This window comes from Vombatus ursinus, unplaced genomic scaffold (assembly GCF_900497805.2).
Source record: "Vombatus ursinus unplaced genomic scaffold, bare-nosed wombat genome assembly UNPS02014198.1, whole genome shotgun sequence".
NCBI classification, from domain to species: Eukaryota; Metazoa; Chordata; class Mammalia; order Diprotodontia; family Vombatidae; genus Vombatus; species Vombatus ursinus.
Genome location: NW_020953976.1, coordinates 623731 through 644677, shown reverse-complemented (window position 1 = coordinate 644677; position 20947 = coordinate 623731). Strand labels below are relative to the sequence as shown.

Genomic DNA, 20947 nt, shown 5'->3' with positions numbered 1-20947 from the left:
GCCCTTCCCTCTGTCCGTTATTCCCTGTTTGGCCTCTCCGAGGCTGGTTTGCACATACTGGTTTGCCTGTTGTCTGCCCCATTAGACTGCGAGCTCCCCGAGGACAGTGACTGTCTTTGTACCCCAGGGCTTAGCACAGTGCCCGACACACAGTAGGTGCTTCATACATGTTGTTTTTGACCTGAGCTTTGGCTAAAGTCTCCTTGGGGCCCCTCCCTCACCCCCACAAAATGCCTTGCTGGATTTTTGCTCTTTAGACCTTGTTTCTAAGAGTGTTCTTTGTTCCATCGCCGCCTCCTATAATCTTCTCTCTTCTTCCTCCTTCCCATTTTTTACAAAGAAGAGGAAAGTGAGAAAGAGAAAAAGAAGACTGGGAACACCAACTGATAATGGCAGCGATCTGCTCCTGCGACTCGGTCCCTGTTCTCGCACCCTGGTCCTCACACTTTCGTCCTTTCTCTCCTCTTCGTCAGCTTTAATGGTCGGCCCTGAACCCCAAAAGTTTGTCTTGCTTTTGACTACTCCTTCTCCAAGACCTCTAGGGGGCACCATGGTGCACAGAGTGCCCAGCCGGGCATCAGGAAGACTCATCTTCCTGAGTTCAAAACCAGGCTCAGACCCTTACTAGTTGTGTGACCCTGGGCAAGTCACTTAACCCTTTTGCCTCAGTTTCCTCATCTGAAAAATGAGCTGGAGAAGGAAATAGCAAACCTCTCCAGTGTCTTTGCCAAGAAAACTCCAAATGGGGTCACAGAGAGTCTGAAATGATCTACCAAAAGGACGAAGCAGCGATTCCTTCCCGAACTCTACACTCTCCCCTTAAACTCCCCTCGGCCGTCCCCCCTCCCCCACCTGCTCCTGGCTGAGTGGAGTGTGGTGGCCTGTGTGTCCCTGGGCCTCCTTCTTGCACCTGACTGCCCTCTCCCTCCCCACATAACCCCACCCTCCTCAACTGGAGATCACAAGGAAGAAGCCACTACTTCCCTTTCTTAACAAGGCTGAGGATTGGGAAACATTGCAGGATCCTCTGCCTGACCTTCTCTCCAGAGCGGCGGCCACCATGGGCCCCGCAGGCACCGCCCTGCTGTGCTTGGGTGAGTCCTGGGGAGGGAAATCCAAGAGGGCTCCAGGGACGGTGGCTCCTGCAGCTTTTACAGTGGTCTTATAGACCATTGTGGCCATTCCCCAGTCCATACATGCTGTTCACAAAGGGAGAAACTGAGGCTCGGGGGGGAACTGATTTTCTGGAGGTCCCAGTGAGTGGGAGGCAGGATCCAGGTCTCCTGAAACCCACCTAGCCCCTCTCAGTCCAGTCTCCAGGTCCAGGCTCTGGCTTCCTTTTTGTTTCATCTCTAGGGCTGGGTAGGAAGGAAGTGGGGAGCCAGGTGTAATGGGGGTCTTCTCCAACAGGATTGTGCATGGGCCAAGGGATCAAGGCACAGGCAGGTGAGCCCCTTCCCCCACCCTAAGCCCTTCTGCACCTGATCCCCATTTGGCACAGACCGGGTGGCTGGGGAGGGAGGACTTGGGAGCCTTGCTGAGGCTAATGGGGGTGCCTGTGGGAGGAGAGACTGGGGATGGGGAGGGAGGACCCCCTAGACCTCTGGGCTCTGATTCTCTTCCAGAGACATTCCTCAGACCCACCCTCGAGGCTGACTCAGGCCCTCTGATCCCCAAGGGGACACCTGTCATCCTCAGGTGCAAGGGACATCCTGGGGCTACTTGGTATTATCTGATGATGGGAGAAACTCAGTCCCAGGGTGCAGTTGGAGCCGGCATGGAGGCTAATTTCCTCATCCCCTCCATGACAAAGGACACTGCAGGGAGTTACCACTGCCTCTATAAGACCCAGTCTGGCATCTCAGAGACCAGTGAGCCCCTGGAGCTGGTGATGACAGGTGAGGCAGGACCCCCTAGCACCTGGCTCTACCCCTCAGTCAGGGCAGAGTCTGTGTCCCCAGCAGATTCCTCCCCCCTCCCCCAATCTTCTGCTCCTTGCCCTCTACCCCCAAGTCCAGCCTGGGCTTAGGAGTTATGATGGCAGAACCTCTCTGTGAAGGTGCCTACAGTGTATGTGTGTGTGTGTGTGTGTGTGTGTGTGTGTGTGGGTGGGTGGGTGGGTGTGTGTGTATGTGTGTGTGTGTACTGGGGGAGAAGGGAGAGAAAACTGCACAGGAGATTTGGGGGGGAGCACTCCAATCAGTAGAGGGGGTCAGTTATCCATGGTTATGGGGGAGGAGAAGACTGGGGAGAAGATCCCTGGAGCTGACTGGGCAGGAGGATGCCGAGGACCCCTGGAGCCTGCCAGGGGAGGAAGGCTCTGCCCCAACCAGTGACCTGAATTGTTATAACTGTGCTCCTGCCCTCTCCTGGTCCCCCTCCCCAACCTTGCCCCAGCCCTCTGCCCCACTCCGCTCCTCTGGCTCCTTAGCTGAGTTCCTCCTCATGGTGTCATAGTGAATCTTGGGGCCAGAGAGGAGATAGGAGCCTCACCTCTGTTGATTCCGTTGAGGGTCTCAGCCCGAGCTTCCCAGAGAAGAGTAAATGGGGTCTCCCAGTTCACAACCATGACCTTTATACCTGGAGAGGGAGGGAAGGATGGACCCACAGGTCCCCCCGCCACTCACAGATGAGACCAGGGATGGGGCAGTGGCTCCTCTGTCATTCCAGGCTCTCCTGTCAGCCAACAAGCATGTGTGCCAGGGACAGTGCTAATCTTTGGGAATACAAAGGAGGGCAAAAGACAGAGCCCCCTTCGGAGGAGCTCCCAGTCTACAGGGGAAGACAGCAAGCAGATCCCTTTGTCCGAACAGGCTATGGACGGGATGAACACAAGGGAGGTCCTGGACATCAGAGGGATTGGGAAAGGCTGCCTCTAGGTGGGATTTTAACTGGGAGCTGGCCAAGGAGGCCAAGAGATGGAGATGAGGAATGAGAAAATTCTGGGCCTCGGGACGATCAATGGACACATTGAGTCAGGGGAGAGAAAGAGAGAGAGAGAGAGATTCCTGTGCAAGGAACAAGGACATCCCTGTCACTGGATTACAGAGGGTGAGGAGGGGTGTGGCATGGAAGAAGACTAGAAAGAGAGGAGGGGGCTGGGTTAGGGAGGGCTTCGAATGCCGAGCAAAGGATTTTATACTTGATCCCAGAGGTACTCGGAAGCCGCTGGAGTTTATTGAGTCGTGGGGAGACACGATTGGACCTTTGCTTTAGGAAAATCACCTTGGGGCTGAATGGAGAATGGACTGGAGTGGGGAGGGACTTGAGGCAGGCAGGCCCCCAAGGCTATTGCCGTGGTCCAGGTATGAGGTGATGAGGGTCTGCACCAGGGTGGAGGCGGTGTGAGAGAGGGGATCCTATTCAAGGGGTGGTGTTTAGATAAAAACAACGAGAGTTAGCATCACACTGAATATGGGGAATGAGAGAGGGAGGAGCTAAGGATGAAGCCTGGGTGACTGGCTGGATGGTGGTCTCCTTGACAGCAATACGGGCATTAGGAAGAGGGCAGAGCTTGAGGGGAAAGATAACGTGCTCAGTTTGGAATGTGTGGAGTTTAAGATGTCTACAAGACATCCAGTTCAAAACGTTCACTAAGCACTTGGAGATGTAAGACTGGAGGTCAGGGGAGGTTAGGGCTAGTCAAATAAACCTGAGAACCCCCTGCCTGGAAACTCTAGTTGGAACCATGGTGATGAGAACCCCAAGTAAACTATCATAGAGGGAGAAGAGGTTCAAGAATGAAGCCTTGGGGGATATCCAAGGTTAAGGGGTGTAACTTGGATGAAGATAGGGCACAAAACTGAGGGGCAGTCAGACAGGTGGGGGATCAGAAAAGGGCAGGGGCTTAGTGTAATTTGTGAGATTAAACAGGTGAATAATGAGGGGAAGGGGCCTCAGGCTGCCTCTCAACAAGAACTGTTAGAGGAGAATGGGTGAGGTGGAGAAGGGAGAGACTGAAACAGGGAGAAACAACTGGGAAGGAGATCCCTGAAGAGCCCTGCTATGGGGCAAGCAACCAGGAGGAGATAGGGAAACATGGAAGATCAGAAAAAAAAAAGGACTAAGGTGGGGGGGGCACAATCTGCTGAAGAGGTCACTATGGCCCAGCTGAATTCACATAAGGGATGCAAGAACGGCTTGATGTTACGGAAAACCAAGCACACAGCTAATCACATGAAAAATGCAGACAGAAAGACAATTTGTTTTCAGTCGTTTCAGTCCTGTCTGACTCTTCATGACCCCATTTGGGGTTTTCTTGGCGGAGATATTGGAGTGGACTGCCATTTCCTTCTCCAGCTCATTTTACAGATGAAAAAACTGAGGCCAACAGGGTGAAGTGACTTGCCCAGGGTCACCCAGCTAGTAAGTGTCTGAGGCTAGATTTGAACTCAGGAAGATGCGTCTTCCTGACTCCAGGACCAGCACTATGGCACCACCTAGCTGTCCAGAAAGACAACAGCTATAGGAAAGAAGCGAGATGGCAGAGTACCACCATTTTGATATCACACACAGTGGCTAGAGAGAGAGGCAGCCTCGGGTCCCAGGCTCAAGCAGTGCCTCTGAGATACATAGGAATGAGCACTGGGTGGTAGGTGCTATTATTATCCCCATTTTTTTTTTTTTTACAGAAAGACAAAGGATGTGATTTGTCCAACTGCAAAATTATAAACCCTGTATTAATAATGCATGGCATTTAATTTGTTTCAGCTCCATACATACACATCGAAATTTCATGAGACAATAAGTATGCTCTTTAAGCATGAAACCTTGCGTCTAGACCTATTCAGCAAGCCCTCGCTGTCAGCGGCACCCAGCCAAGAAGTCGCCTTAGGACGGAATGTGACCCTCCGTTGTCAGGACAAGCAGAGCTTTGACAGGTTTGTTTTCTACAAGGAGGGAGGGGCCGACACCTCTCAGCTTCAGAACAAGATGTCTCAGCCTGACTTCCTCATCCCGGTTGTGACTGCTGCTCATGGGGGCCTTTACCGATGCTACGTATTTCACAGTCAACATCCCTACCTGTGGTCTAGAAGCAGTGACCCCTTGGAGCTCAACATCACAGGTGAACGAGCCCCCCCTCCGACCCCCTTCTTCTCAATGTCTCCCACCTCTTCTCACTGGCCCTGAGACCCAGCCCAGCAGCTCGGACCCAGGAAGTTTGGGGAGGATGAGGGGTGGAAAGTCTTCCTGTCTCCCTCCCTGATGCAGACCCCATAAAGGTGCTGCCAAAAAGCCCCAGCCCCTACGGTTTCCCCTCTCCCCTTTCTCAGGGAATCTTTGCCTCAGAATTCCTGTGAAGGTTTAAGTATTGACATGCAATCAAAAAACAACTGATATTTCACTTACCAGGTGCCAAGCACTGCGCTAAATCCTGGGGATACAAAGCAAGATAGAACTAGGCTTCGCTCCCAATTCTAATGGGGGAGACTCCCATCCTGACAGAGGCTTGGGGGGAGGAGAGAGAGAGAGGTGCAGAGAGCTTAATCAAGGGCCTATAAAGGACAGGGGAGAGGGGAGACCCCCCCAGCACCTGCAGAAGCGGAGTCCTCCCCCAGCACCCCAATTCTTCCTGGGTCTCTGCTCCAAACTGACTATCCTTGGAAATTCCCTCCCCACCCCTCAAATGCTCCCTTATGGAAGACTACAAGGAAGGGGAGAGAAGGCTCTCAGCACCCAGGCCCCCCCACGGCCCTGCCTGGCCCTTTTCTCTCCTTATACCGGGTGGCCTGAGGGGACAGACAGAAAAGAGGAGGATCTGGCTGCCTGGAGGTGGGGGGGAGGTCACTAGGGAAAGGAAGAACAGAGCTGAGGGGGGAGATGGGAGCCATATACCCAGCCCCTCGGTTTTCTCTACTCCTGGTTCACTAGTGACCCCATAGTCATCAACACACCCACGTCACCTGGCCTGAGAGCTTCCAGAGCCTCTTAGCCCAGGGAGAGAAGGAAACCCCCAGCACACCTAGATCTTTCCTCAGCCCTGCCTCCCCCAGTTCTGGGTTGGGAGGGGAAGGAGGGGCGTCCCGCTTGTTCTCATGTCACCTCCCATGGGGAAAGACACTGAGTCATCCTCCTCAGGGGACGTCCGTTCTTGACCCTATTGCTGCCTCTGACCTAATTCAGTGACTTGGGGCTCTGTCTACAAGAAAAGAAGGAAAATCAGGTCTGTGGGGCCAGGGGAGAAAAGTGGACCCTGAGGATTCAGAAGACTCCTTCCCTCCAAACCAGCTCCTCCACTGGCCTCCCTCACTTTCCCCTTGTTCTCTAAAAGCCCGGGCAGAGACAGAGGAAGTAAGTCATAGGGATTACAGAGCCATCAATGTCAATGGCCAAAGGACCCCGAGAGGTTAAAATCCAAGCAGGCCCCCATATCTCAGAGCCAGTGAGTAAAGGCAGAGGCAAGTCTCGAACCCAGGCCTCTGGGGTTCCATCCCATGACCTCTCTGAGCTTCTCCTGCCCAGCTCCTGATTCTGTTCCTTCCCAAGTCCCAGAGACATCTGGTCCAAGGCCGGAACCTCCAGACATGCTATTTGGTAAGTAACGAGGGGAGCCTCAGTGCAAGGGGGAGGGGGGCAGGGAGGGACATGGTAAGTGAGGATGGAGCATTCCTTCTTGCCAGCTCCAGGACCATCAGCACCCCCACATGTCCCTGCTCTGTCACGATCTCCTGTGCCTTCTCCCTGCCTCTGCCCCCCAGTCCTTCAACCCCCAGACATGCTTTCCAAGGATCCGAATCTCCCCTCAGAATGGTGGTTCCCCGAGAACCAGGCTTTGTCCTTTATCCCCACTCACACTGGGGGCCCCCAAGGACCAGGATGGTGCTAACACAGCCCCTCCAACTGCCCATCCCCCTGGTCTTCCCCTTTGGCTTTCTCAGGTCTCACCAGACTCCAAGCGGGCATCTTGATTGGCATCTCGGCACTCCTCATCTTGCTTTTCCTCTTCTTCCTCCTCTTCTTCCTCCTTCGACACCACCACCAGCATCAGGCCAGGCTCCGTGAGTCCTTGGGGCTGAGGGTGACTTGGTCTGAGGTCTTGATGGGACACAGAGACTGATCTCCAATTCTCTTTTCAGGGACTGGAGGCAAAGAGGCAGGTGTTGAAGAGACCCTCAGGAGGTAGGGCCCCAGAAAACACCCTGATTCCTTCTGTCCCCTCCACACCCAATCTCCCTTCTCTTTCCTCATTTTTCCATCTTCTTCTACAGCTGCAGCCAGGCTGAGGATGTTCCCCCAGCGTCCCTGTGTAAGTGGAGAGGGAGTATGTCAGGGATAGCATGGCCTGGGGTGTCGGAGGGGGATGTCTGGGACTGGGAAGAGCCAAGATCCTGCTATTTCATCCCTTCCTTTTTGGCTTCTAGATGAGGCTGTGAAGGGTGTCCAGATCGATGAGCGCAGAAAGCCCAGTGCTCTGGTGAGTCTATCAGTCCAACTCAACAACATGGATATGGCCGTGGCACTTACTGTACAGGCCCTGTAGATGCTCCTAAGTTAACAACTCATGTGGACATCTCCCAGTGCTCACCTCCCTTGTGTGGGTCCCGATCCCCTCTCACCTGGACTAGTGCACCAGCTTCCTTCTCACTATCCCCATCTACAGTCCCTACCCTGTCCAACACACTCTAAAATTGATCCCACAAAAAAGCATGGATTCACCTGTAGGCAAGATGTGGTGAGGTCTAGACTATGACATTTCAGGACTGTTTCCCCACCATCACTTCTATTTAACTTCTGCCTTGTTTTCTCATGTAATTTTAGAAAGAAATGTCTTCATGGTCTTTCTGTTGTTATTGTCATTCCCTTGGTTGTTGTATTTGTTTGCCATTCTTATACTTCATTTGTATGGGGTGTTTGAGAAGCAAATAATTTCTTCAGGTCTGGTTTTTTTTTTTTTCTAGTAAAGTTTTAAGCACCTCTTTTCTATAGAATATCCATCTTTTTTCATTTGTGGTTAGGCTCATATTTGTAGGGTAGGGTCTCCTTGGACTGCATCTTTACCTCCTTCCTCTTCAGAACACATTATTCCACTCCCTCCTGTGGTTTCTGGTAGGTGCAGAATAGTCTTGTGTTATTTGACTTTCTTATATAATTGAAGGTCTTCTCTTGATCACTTGCGGAATCCATTTGTTTCTCAATGAGATTGTTCAATTTAACTACTATGGGTCTTAGAGTTTGCAGTCTCAGTTTTTTTTTTGGCAAAGATCTAAGGATTTTTTTTATTGGCTCTTTATTTTCTGTTTTCAGAAATCCTAGGCAGTTTTCTTGTATATTTTCTTGCATTATCTTGTTTAGGTTTTTTAAATCATCTTGTTCTTCAGAAAGATCCATAATCCTTAGGTTGTCTTTATCCATCCTGTCTTTGAACATCCTCCCAGCTGAGGTTGGATACAAGTGAACTTATAATATTCCCAGTCTGCATATTTGTGGAACTTCCTCCTGCTGAGTTCAGAAGAGCATGATGTGGAATGGTGTGACTAATGATGGCGTCAGTAACCCAGGGCTGAGGTCTGGGAAAAGGTGACTGGTCATAGGACAAAGGAGACGGAGGATTTGAGTATAGAAGACATCTGTGCTCTCTTTATGACTATCCTCACTTGATTGGCTCATCTCCCATCTTTTCTCCCCTCCCCCCAACAGGTAGAAGACCCTCCGGAAGTGACCTATGCCCACCTGATCCACAAGACCCCCAGTCAGCACCTTGAGCACCTTCCCCTGTTCCCACCAAGGGAGTCCACCCTCTATGCCCCATTGGCCATCCAGTAAGCATCCCAGTGGGGCCCAGGAGATACTCAACCCATCTCTCCCCGGCTCTGCCTCTTCTTTACTGGCATAGGCCATAATCTCAACCACAAGACAGACTCTAAAGTCTCATTGACATTGAACATCAAGCACCCAGGAATTTGAACATTGGAGTATCCTTAGCCCTAACCTGACACTGAGCAAGAACACTTCAATACATTCCAGTTCTGTGGTCAATAAACCAATCAAAATCCTTTTGTTAAGCACCTACTATGTGCCAGCCACTGTTCTAAATACTAGGCAAGCATCACTTGCACCCTTACCCCCAGCAGCCTAGAAGTGTGCATGAACTGGTGCCTTCTCCTCCTCCAATAAATATTTTCTGCCCTTATTCTGCCAAAACAAGGAAACTGACTGAAAAAGGAAGTAAACAAATAAGTGTATGAATAAAAGAGGAATATGGCTGGGTTATTTCGGTTCTTTCTCATTATCTTTCCCTGAAACCCTGCCTCAGTCCCAACTTCCTCTTACCTGTCCCTATCCTCCCACTCACCCAGGCTTCCTTCCTTTCATGAACCCCCAGGGCTCCCCGCCTCCAGACAAATCTCCTTCCTTCCCTTTGATCCGGGGTGACATCATGCTTTCTAGCTCACAGGAGTAAAACTGGGTTCTCTCCCTGTTGGGAAGAATGGGGCAGAAGACCCTCCTCCCATTCAGGTAGCTGGCCACTCCTGGGATGCTGGGATGCTGGGTCTGGCCCAAGAGATTATCCCCCCTCCCCTCCCCTCCCCTCCCATTGGGAGGGTCTGGAGAAGAGAGACTCTGCCAAGCTGGTTTGGCCCTGGGCCTTTTGGGCAAACAGAGGGGAAAGACAGGTGGAGTGAGGGGCCTGAGTCAGTGTTTCCTCAAGCAGCAAGACAGGAGCTGGAGGTTGCCAAGCAGGCAGAACCTCAGTGCTGATGCCCCGTTCCTGGACTTTCCCTGGTACCCATTTTCTACCTCAGTATGGTACTGCCTAGCATCACCAACCCTAGAGGAAAGGGCTGCTTTCAGCTCCTCCACCCCAGCCCCACCTTCACTCTGACCACTGGCCCTATGACTCTGCCTGTTCTCTGACAGTCCACAGATCAACACAGCAATCCTTATTAAATACTTGCTATGTGCCAGGCGCTCTGCTAATTGTTCAGTCATTTTCAGTTGTGTCTGACTCTCCGTGACCCCATTTGGAGTCTTCTTGGCAGAGATACTGGAGGGGTTTGCCATTTCCTTCTCCAGCTCATTTGACAAATGAGGAAACTGAGGCAAACAGGGTTAAATGACTTGCCCGGAGTCACGCAGCTAATAAGTATCTAAGACCAGATTTGAACTCAGGAAGATGAGCCTTCCTGGCTCCAGGCCTGGTGCTCTATCCATTGCTACCTCCCTGCCATACACAGAAAGGTGAATATATAGTCTCTTCCCTCAGAGAGTTCATATTCTAATGAGGGAAACAAGAGGCAAAAAATTGTCCATGCAAGATATATACAGTGTGCATGGAAGGTGATCTCATAGTCAATCCATAAACATTTAGGGTTAGCATCTACTATGTGCCAGGCTGGATAGCTAGGTGGCACAGTAGATAGACTGCCAGGCCTGGAGTCAGGAAGACTCATCTTCCTGAGTTCAAATCTGACCTCGGGTACTAACTAGCTGTGTGACCCTGGGCAAGTCATTTAACCGTGTGTGCCTCAGTTTCCTCGTTGGTCAAATGAGCTGGAGAAGGAAATGGCAAATCACTTCAGTATCTTTGCCAAGGAAACCCCAAATGGGGTCATGAAGAGTCAGACACAACTGAAAAATGACTGAACAGCCACAAAAATGTGCCATGCACTGTGCTAAGCACTGAGGATACAAAGAAAGGTGAAAATTGTCCCTGCCCTCAAGGAGCTCCCAATCTAATGGGGGAGACACATGCAAATGAGATATATAAAGGATATATCAGAAATAATCAACAGAGGGAGGGCACTAGAATTAAGAGGGATTGGAAAAAGTTCCCCATAGACAACGGGATTTTAGCTGGGCCTTTAAGGAAGCCAGGAGGCAGAGATGAGGAGAGAGAGCATTCCAGGCATGGAGGACCATCAGAGAAATTGCCCAGTGGATAGAGCTCCAACCTTGGAGTCAGGAGGACCTGAGTTCAAATCCAACCTCAGACACTTGACATTTACTAGTTTTGTGATTCTGGGCAAGTCACTTAACCCTGATCACTCACCAAAAAGCTAAATAAATAAATAAATGCCTGGAGCCAAGAGATGGAGTATCTTGTCCAAGAAGGCCAGGCTTCTGGGATCAAACAGTACAAAGAAGAGAGCTGAGAGTAAGAAAACTGAGAAAGGAGGAAGAAACCAGATTGCCGAGGGCTGCTCAGTTGATCCAACCCAGTTAGGGCCCCATCTGAGTGCAGGATGGCCACTGTCCCGCACGGTTGCTCTGACCAAGCTGTAACTTTCAGTTTCCTTTCCACTTCCCAGCCTGGGGTCCCTGAAATCACATATCCAGATTTTGTTTTGAGGTGGTTTCTTTTTTCCACTTTTATCTTATTGTATCCAGTTACTCACGAACCGGTGCCTAATAGAGACAACATGTGGTGGTCTTGATCATTATTATGCCAAATTACTAGTAGGGGCAATTGTCCTCCTGTCAGAAATTAACAAGGGGACTGTCACATCCCTATAATAAAATGAAGATCTGACCTCGAATGTTAGCTTTAGCCTGATTGACCTGTACTTGGGATCATGGAGGTTGGAAATCGCCCTCATTTCTCAGCCTAACAATGATGTTCCTTCTAGCATTGTAATTGGTATTCTCCCCTGTCTTCACTTAACCCATCTTTCCCTTCTCACAGTACCCAGTTCATTTGGGGGCCTATTTTGCCTTTGATCATAGTTCCTCATCCCCTGAAATTATTAATGCTATTTTTTTAGGCAATTGGGGTTAAGTGACTTGCCCAGGGTCACGCAGCTAGTAAGTGTCAAGTGTTTGGTCTGAGGCTGGATTTGAACTCAAGTCGTCCTGATTTCTGGGCCGGCGCTCTATCCTCTGTGCCACCTAGCTGCCCCAATTATTAATGCTGTTATCGCTGTCTTGCCCCCTAAAGTTATTATTACTTCTCCTAGGGCAGGCCCTCTCTTCTCCGAGGGGAGAGCATATAGAGTTTCTGAGCTGATGTCCTCATTTAGTGTTAGGGATGTTATGACATGTTCTATAGTCTCTGCTCCTCCTAAATGGGAGATGAGCACAGACTGTTTGGCCTGCCCTAATTGCTATCCTCTTCAATTGCACAGTATGGTCTATTAGTCCTGGTCTTTCTATATCCTATTCAAATCCAAATATATTCAAATAATTTTAAATAAATTCAAATCCAAATAAATTCAAATCCAAATATTCTACCAGAACCATTTTTAATAGCAATTGTACTTCTTCAGAAATAGCTTTTCATTTGTATGGGGAGTGGGCTGTGGCTTCCTCCAAGCCTGAGAAATCCAATGGAAAATAATGTCTTTGTCATTCTTCTCCCTTCTGCTACCATTGCCTTAACTGGGTGGGCCAGGCTTTCCTCTTCATAAATCATCTCCTTGCTTTTAAACCCATTGTGTTCTATCATGACAAAGTCACCACCTGTTTGGTATCTATTTCCCTTTTCATCTTAGCAGCCAAGAATCATCTATTTCCTCTGGTTTGGTTGTGTGTGTGTGTGTGTGTGTGTGTGTGTGTGTGTGTGTGTGTGTTTTTAAAGGAAGTCTATAAATCTGACCTAAATCTGTTCTATTAACAGGCACTGGTTTCTAAGCTGGAAGCTATTTCTTTTCCTTCTCTAAAGATCTTGTGGTTAGATATGGGACACAAAGGGCAGCGAGGTGGTGCCATAGTGCACAAAGCACTGGCCTTAGAGTCAGGAAGACTTATCTTCCTGAGTTCAAATCCAGCCTTAGACACTTACTAGCTATATGACCCTTGGCAAGTCACTTCACCCTGTTTGCCTCAGTTTTCTCATCTGTGAAATGATCTGGAGAAGGAAATGGCAAACCCCTCCAGTATCTTTGCCAAGGAAACCCCAAATACGGCCCTCTAGGTCCTCAAGTGTGGACCGTTGACTGAATTCAAACTTCACAGAACAAATCCCCTTAATAAAAGGATTTGTTCTGTAAAACTTGTTCTGTCAGAAGGCCACACCCAAGGACCTAGAAGGCCACATGTGACCTTTGGCTGAAGGTTCTCCACCCCTGGCTTAAAGCTTCTAATTAAACCCGGGTCACCTGAGCATTCAATCAGTTCTCTATTTCTATAGTGAAAAATACACTTGTGTCTCCAGAACCAAGTCTGCTCTTTCCCCCAATTTCTTAAGTAGGAATTCCTCTATAACTCACAAGAGTATATTTTTCAATTTCTGCTGTGGTGACTCTGGCTTCAGAAAAGTGGGAAATCCTCTGATGTTGAGTTGGAATTAGGGTTAGATGAAGAACCTTAGAATGGGGGCTGCTAATAGCATAATTATAATAATAATAGACCTTTACTACAACCTTGGGAAGTACCAGCTATTATTTTCAACCTCATTTCACAAATGAGGAAACTGAGGTGGAGAGGGGTTTTGCCCAGGGTCACCCAGGCCCCATATGCCTCCAAATATTCATAGGAACACTTTCCCTTGTAGCAAAGAACTGGAAACAAAGTAGGTACCCATTGATTGGGGAATGGCTAAACAATTTGTGGTATGTAAATGTACTGGGAGATTTTTTGTTGTTATTCAGTGCCTTCTGACTTTTCATGACCCCATTTGGGGGGTGTTCTTGGCAAAGATACCAGAGCAGTTTGCCCATTTCCTTCTCCAACTCATTTTACAGATGAGGAAACTGAGGCAAAGAGGGTGAAGTGACTCACCCAGAGTCACACAGCTAGGAAGGTCTGAGGCCAGATTTGAACTCGGGAAGATGAGTCTTCCTGACTCCAGGCCTGGTGGTGCTCTATCAGCACCACTTAGCTGCCCCAGCTGGAAAATTGTGATGCTAATGAGTAAGTTGAATACCCAGTTAGAGAAAACATAGACATGAATGCAAAGAGAAGTAAATAGAGACCATATATACGTACTATGATTACAACCACATAAACGAAAAAAAAAAAAACAACAACAACAACAACCAGAACAAAGCAATTGAAACTGAAAGTAGCCGTTATAAAGACAAAACCGGCACCAATGAAGAACTATGGGAAGACCTCTCCTCTCCACCATGTGATGTAAAGCGTTGGACAGAATGCCAAAGTCGTTTAAGGGTGGATTCGTTTGGTTGAATTTTTTTTCTTTTTTTCCTCTTTTTTTTTATTCTTGACTATAAGAAATGACCCTACAGGAAAGGATAGCAAAAATCAATAAAATGTTGTTTCTTTTTAAAAGAGAATTTCAGAATCCTAGAGTTGGTAGGGTGTTGGCTTGTACAAAGAGGGAAAATGAGGCAGAGACAGACAGAGACCCAGCCAAGGCCATGTACCTGAGTCTATCCTCTCCCAGAATACCACACACACACACACACACACACACACACACACACACACGCACGCACGCACGCACGCACGCACGCACGCACTCACACTAGACTACATGGAGGAAAACGCCGTCTCAGAAAGGCTAGGGGATTGGGAAATTCTGGGTGGGGCTGACCCGGCTGTATCTTATGTCTCAATCAGCCTGCTTGACCAGTGACCTGTCTTCCTTTTCACCAGAGCCTGGAACCACCATGTCCCCCTCGCTCATCACCTTGCTGGGTGTTGGTAAGTGGGGAAGGGGATGCAAGGCTTAGAAGAGCCAGAAGAGGCATCAGAGACCCTGAGGGCCCCCCTCCCTTTTCTGTCTATGCCATTTACAGAGGGGAAGCCTGAGGTTCAGAGAGAGGAACCAATTTCCAGGAGATCACGCAGTAAATGGGGGAGGGAGGTTGGACCAGGACAGGAACCCAAGTCTTCTGCTGCTCAACCAGCCTGCCCCTGGCGCTAAGGTTTCTCCCTTTTTCCTCTCTTCCAGCATTTAGCACAGCACCTGCAACATTTGTTGTGGTAGTTTTTCAGTCATGTCTGACTCTTCATGACCCCATTTTGTGGGGTTTTCTTGGCAAGGCTATTGGAGTGGTTTGCTACCTGGAAGTGTCCTTCTCCAGGTCATTTTACAGATGAGGAAACTGAGGTAAATAGGGTGAAGCAACTTGCCCAGGGTCCCACAGCTAGGAAGTGTCTGAGGCCAGATTTGAACTCAGGAAGATGAGTGTTCCTGACTCCAGGCCTGACACTCTATCCACTGTGCCACCTAACTGCCCACCTGGCACACAGTAGGCACTTAATGTTTATTGATTGAATGCCTGCCTCCCCAAGGTTTTGGTGGGAAGGATAATGTGTTGATCTGTGTCTGACAGAGATCTTGTCTGGCAGGATTATGGCTGAGCCAGTGGATCAGAGCTCAAGAAGGTGAGTGTTTCCCCCCCATTACACCCCAACCCACATTCCCCCTTGATCCTTATCCAGGCTCAGCACTCACTGGACAGCTGGGAAGGGAGGACAGAGGAGCTGGGGTTGGGCTGATGGGTAATCCGGGAGGAGAGCCTGGAGACAAGGACAGAGGACCCCCCAGACCTCTGGATTCTGGTCTCTTCCAGGGACACTCCCCAGACCCACCCTCCAGGCAGAGCCAGGCCGCCTCATCCCTCACAAGAAATCTGTCACCCTTCGGTGTCGGGGATTTCCTGGGGCTGAGATGTACCGTCTAAGGAGAGAAGAAAGTTCTCAGCACATAGATGTGCCTACATCTGGGAGGGAGGCTGAGTTCCCCATCTCCTCGGTGACACCAGACACAACTGGGAAATACCGCTGCCTGTACAAGAACCAATCCCACTGGTCCGAGCCCAGTGAGCCTCTGGATCTGGTGATGACAGGTGGGAGGGCGCCCCCAAACCTTCCTTTCACCCCTTCTCAGGGGCTGCTCCTTCTTTAGGGAGTCAGAGCCAATCTTGGGAATGGAGAGCAGAAAGGACTCCCGGCTCTGAGCTCAGGGGGCAGGACGGAGCGAGGGGCTTAGCCTGGGCTCCCTGGGGTGGAGATGAGGGGCTCTCCTAAAGCCGGGAGATTGAGGAGGAGGGAGCCACAGCTTCTCTTGGAACAGTCCAGGAAAGGAACAACTTCCTTTCAATGCAATCCCCTTCTGCCGCAGGCTGGTACGATAAACCCTCACTCTCAGCCCTGCCCAGTCCAGAGGTGTTCTCAGGAGAGAATGTCACCCTCCGATGTCAGTCCCAGCAATGGTATGAAAAATATGTGCTGGACAAGGAGGGAGGGGCCAACCCTTCCTACATCCAAGTAACGTCGCCCTTCGCGGATTTCCACATCATTGAGGTGACTGCTGCTCATGGAGGCTCTTACAGATGCTACAGCCTTCACAGTGACACCCTCTATGAGTGGTCGGCCCCCAGTGACCCCTTGGAGCTCAGGGTCAGAGGTAAGGGGGCTCCAGACTGGGCCATTTTATTCCCATCAGCCTGAAACGCAATGCTGTGGCCAAACTGACTGCCCTGGGGATCCCAGAAACTGGGAATATTTGGGTAAGGGAGACCCCCAGGGCTCCCTGAGGAGGGTCAGAGGGAGTGATGGCAGAGATAGGGATCTAACAACTGTAGAACATGACTGGAAAGATTATGAAGTTCCCAAGGCCTGGAATAGAAAGGCTCTCTCCCTAAGTCACTGACAACCTCCATCCCCTCGCCAGATGCTTCCCGCCAGGATTATACTGGAGGAAATCTCATCCGCCTCGGCCTGGCTGGGCTGGTACTGCTCATCCTAGGAGTCCTGCTGGTGGAAGCCTGGCACAGCCAGAGGGGGCACCTAGAAGCGGCCCAGAAGCCCCTGCCCAGGCAGTCAAACCAAGCCTAAGAGCAACGCGGAGTCGGGGACCAGTGAACTTGTAGCAAGACTTATGAACTGTTTCTCTCTTTGGCCAACTTGAAAGCTGACTGGCATGGTGTTTTCACTCTTTGCTCAGATTCAATAAAAGCAGCACTCTGATACATTGTAATCAGCCCTCTTTCCTCCTCCTGCGCCAGGGCTCCTGGTGATGGTGGCTAGGAGGGGAGATGAAGGCGCACTGGTGTTCGTCCACTGGGTGTCCTGTCCCTGCGGGGACTTCCAAACGCTCCTCCCTGTGGCTGGCTGTCCCTGGTGGAGCAGGGGCAGTGGACTCAAAGGCAGGACCCCCTAGGAGGGCCTACTCCCATTCCACCCCTCCCATTCTTGGCTTTGGAACACCACCCACTTGGCTGGTCTTTCTGCCTCATTTCATAAGTGTCCTTACTTTTTAGGCACCAGAGGATTACCCAGTGTGGGCGAGCAGGAACCAGAGACACAGGACCAGGGTGGATCCCAGTCTAGTCATTGAGGCTCTGAGGAAGTAATTCTGCTACATCCAGACAGAGCAAGGGGGCCTGGTCAAGCCCTGTCTGCCCCCTGGAACCTGTCTCTGGGGTCCCTCCTTTGCCTTATTCTCCTGCCTCATATATTTATTAATTGGGCTGATGCGCTATCTGAGAGATGCGTGATATGATAGATTCTTACCAGTTTACTGCATGGTGCCAGAAAGGCTGTGGAGCCAGCGCTGAGAGTGGTACCGAAGGCCTGGTCTGATGAAGCCTTTTTCCCATCCCTGGTGGCAAACAAGTCAAGAGCTGTCATGGGTCTCTAGGCCCCTCTCACCCCACCTGGCCCCCATGTGAGTGACAGGGCATGGCACTACCTCTGTGTTTACTCTTTTCTGAATTGAGACGTGTGAGTATCAGAGTGGCAATGGACCAGGTAACGAACTCAGGAGCTTCAAAGCTCCCAGCTTTGGAAAAGCCATCAGATGCCTCCCTACAAGAGTTGGATAGCCGTCTTCCAACGGCCACCACAGCTTGGCCTGGTGAGGAGTCAACTCTGGGAAGCACCAACCTCATCATGAATCAGCCTCCCAGTTGAGACCACCGGGTTGGACAAGCAAGAGAGTGGCTCATCTGCTGGCTATGACGCACCCAGCGGTGAACTCGGTAGAATTGTTTTATTGTACTTTAAGTGTTAGCCCCTTGTCCCCATCAACAGGTGAGGCAGCTGGGTAGTGCAGTGGATGGAATGTTGGACCCATAGTCAGGAAGACCTAGTTCAAATGCTGCCTCAGATGCTTACTAGTTCTGTGACCGTGGGCAAGTCATTTAACCCCTCTTTCCTCATCTGTAAAATGAGCATGATAATAGCATCTCCCTGCCAGGGTTATTATGAGGATCAAATGAGATCATCTGTGTAAAGCACTTTGCAGGCTTTTAAAGTGCTACCTAAATGTTAGCTATGATTACCACATGGCAGATATGACACAGGAATGAGTCAAAGGCTATTCAAGATTTGTGCATTGAGGCCATTGGAGAGGTGGTAGGACCTTTGAATAGAGAATTGTGGAGGAGGGATGTGGGTGGAGTGGGGAGTAGAGTGAAGAAGTGAATTATTACCAATTAGGTTTGGTTGATTTGGCAATTTCAATGAGACATTCCTTTGGAGAAATCCTATGGGCAGTAGAAGATGAAGTATAGTTTGTCCTTTGTTTTCAAAGAGGACCAGTGATATGAAAGGGTGATGTCTTGGCCTGCGTATGAATTGGAATTAAGTGAGGCAGAGCTGCACAAAGTCAGCAGCCTCACTTTGTCTTCCAGAGTCCTCAAAATCCAGTGGCAAGACAGAAATCAAGATGACTGGAGATGGCCCAGGATGCAATGGATGACCTTGGTGTTATCAATGTCTGACCAAGCTCCAAGTTCATCACCATATCTGCTTTGGCTGCCTTCATGGCTATTGGAACAACTTGTCTTCATCCGCCCATTTCACTGGGGTGGAAGTTTTCACATGCTTGGGGTAGACATCCCCCTAAGTCATCACTGGGTTTGAGACCCGTCAGTTACTCTCAGTCTGGTTCAGCCCATCTGCTGAGATGGTTTTACTGGTGTGTGGTCACCGCGTGTGCCACAGCTCCTTGGAGCCACAGGTGAAAGTTGTGAGCAGCCTTGAAAAGGGCTCAGTAAGCCCTCACACCAGATGTGCTAGTCCTCCATAGACATAAAAATGTAATCTAAGGTAGCTGATGAAATCCCGAAGAAAGAAAACGTAGAAAAAGAGAGAGGAGGAGATCCAGGTCAGAACATTGGGCAAGGGTCACCAGTTACGGGGCAGGATGTGATGATCCAGGGAAGGACACTGAGGGGTGGCAGTCAGAGAAGGGGGAAGAGAACCAGGAGAGAGCAGTTTTTCCAAAGTTTAGGAAGGAGAGAGCATTCAGGAAGAGATAGCGGCAGACAGTGTCAAAAGTCGCACAGAGGGCAAGAATGATGAGGACTAAGAAAAGATTATGGAACATAGAAATCAAGGAATTTCTCATAACCTATTGCAGAGAAGCATTTTTGTTCAGTGGTAGCATCTGAAAGCAGATTGTGAGGGGCTGAAAAGTGAGTGGGTGAGACAACAGGGGCCCAGGTGTAGACAGCTTTTTAAAGCTTCTACTTTAACACATTTGCTAATTTGGTGCTAGTTAGGCCATCATGGCCCATCCCAGAATGGTGGGTGTGGGCTGAGAGAGCCCAGACACACAGCCTTCTCCATCTGACTCTCACAAGCCCCACTCCCATCCCAGGCTTTCTATCAGTGAGCCCGGATATGCTCAGCTCTCCCTCTTCTTGCTGATGAATGCTGAATGAGATCTTTCTCTAGATCATGCTCACTAACCATGGGAGGGACCCAAGGTTGGGTCCAGGGTGTTCTTTTTACCCTCTAGTCTAAACTTCCTCTCGTGATGACTTCACCTGCTTCCATGGGTCCAACTATCATCTCCATGTGGGCGACTCCCAGATCCCATGAGCCATAAGTCTCTCCCTTGAGTTCCAGTCTCAGATATCCAAACGCCTTTTGGATATTTCTCAAAGCGGCTGTCACAAACTTAAGATATCCAAAAGATAAATCATTCTCTTCCCCACCTCCCAAACTCCTGTCTTTTCTGAACTTTGCTGTTATTGTCAAAGGGACTACCATCCTCCCGGTCACCCAGTCTCACAATCTTGGTGTCACCTTCAACTCTTCTCTCCCGCTCACCCCACACAGAAAATCTATTGCTAAGTCTTATCTTTCCACATTCACATCTTTGTTATATGTTTCCTTGTCTTCATTTCCCATCAGTTTTTCTACTTGGTTTCAACTCTATGAACATCCTGGCTCCCCCCAAATAGACTCATCTCCTGAAATCCCATCCTTTTGATTAGAGGGCTGGAGGACAGAGCTATGAACTCCTCCCAAGGACTCCCTTTATAGAGGACTCCTCCCCTGAAATCCCACCATCTTGGAGATTGTCAGCTTTGATATTCAACACCCCAACACCCTCAGCTTCCTCTCTCCTCAGATTGGAGGGCTAGAGGATAGAGCAATGAACTCCCAAGGCCTCCCTAAATGCCATGCTTCCATGCCTGGTACCCTCTGATGGACATGTAAGCAGCTTCTTGTACCCAGCCCAGCCCAGATTAGTATCTTGCCCCCAGAGTTTTCTTGTCTTCCTTATTTCTCTGCCTTGGCATCCTGTCCCTCTAGGCTCTGCTCCTCCAGCCTGACAAGCTCTGAATCCTCTCTGACTCCTTTCTCTTCCCCCATGAAGTTCCTCGATCTCCACTTTCCTTGATAATAACTGGTATTTCCCAAATATGTCCTTAACTCCTCCCACTCTTGGTAAGGTGATGGGTATGGGTATCAACCCACCAGTGAAGGAAATGTTACCAAAGTTTTGCCAAAACCATGCTCCCAAGCTACAAATACCACGGGTTAACAGGTGGCACCTTCCAATCATTTGAATAGGTATGAAGGCCATGGGACAGCCTGACCCGTCCCACCTCAGTCCTGCCAATCCAGGAATGTTTCCTTCATAGCCATAGAGGGAATGACTCTCTTAATCCAGTGCTGTGTACCCTGAGACAGGAGCTGGATCACTAGTCACTTAACTCAAGATGGAATCCTCTCCTTCCAAACAGATTTACTCCACTTAGCCGAGCTCCCGGTTCAGAATGGCAGTGCACCCCCTCTAATGAGATGGAACTGAGAGGGTGCATAGGACTGAGCCTGGGACATACTTTGGTCAGAAGTAGTA

The 20947-nt window shown here is 49.8% G+C and overlaps 1 protein-coding gene across 1 annotated transcript; it reads left to right on the top strand.

The window, feature by feature from the left end:
- Positions 1 to 1003: 1003 nt before the first annotated feature.
- LOC114041900 (leukocyte immunoglobulin-like receptor subfamily A member 6) lies at positions 1004 to 16825 on the top strand. The gene is made up of 16 exons (XM_027860568.1): positions 1004 to 1094; positions 1411 to 1446; positions 1626 to 1898; positions 4781 to 5065; positions 6463 to 6534; positions 6879 to 6998; positions 7077 to 7119; positions 7209 to 7246; positions 7362 to 7414; positions 8638 to 8759; positions 9744 to 9846; positions 14403 to 14541; positions 15193 to 15228; positions 15417 to 15692; positions 15968 to 16252; positions 16520 to 16825. The coding sequence occupies exons 1-16, from the start codon at positions 1061 to 1063 to the stop codon at positions 16681 to 16683; spliced, it is 2079 nt and encodes a 692-aa protein (XP_027716369.1). The 5' UTR covers positions 1004 to 1060; the 3' UTR covers positions 16684 to 16825.
- The last annotated feature ends 4122 nt before the right edge of the window (positions 16826 to 20947 follow it).

Coding starts and splice junctions, on each gene's coding strand:
- LOC114041900 (XM_027860568.1), top strand. CDS start 1,061: ATGGGCCCCGCAGGCACCGCCCTGCTGTGCTTGG. Junction 7,120..7,208: donor GTTGAAGAGACCCTCAGGAG/GTAGGGCCCCAG, acceptor CTTCTTCTACAG/CTGCAGCCAGGCTGAGGATG. Junction 14,542..15,192: donor CATCACCTTGCTGGGTGTTG/GTAAGTGGGGAA, acceptor CTTGTCTGGCAG/GATTATGGCTGAGCCAGTGG.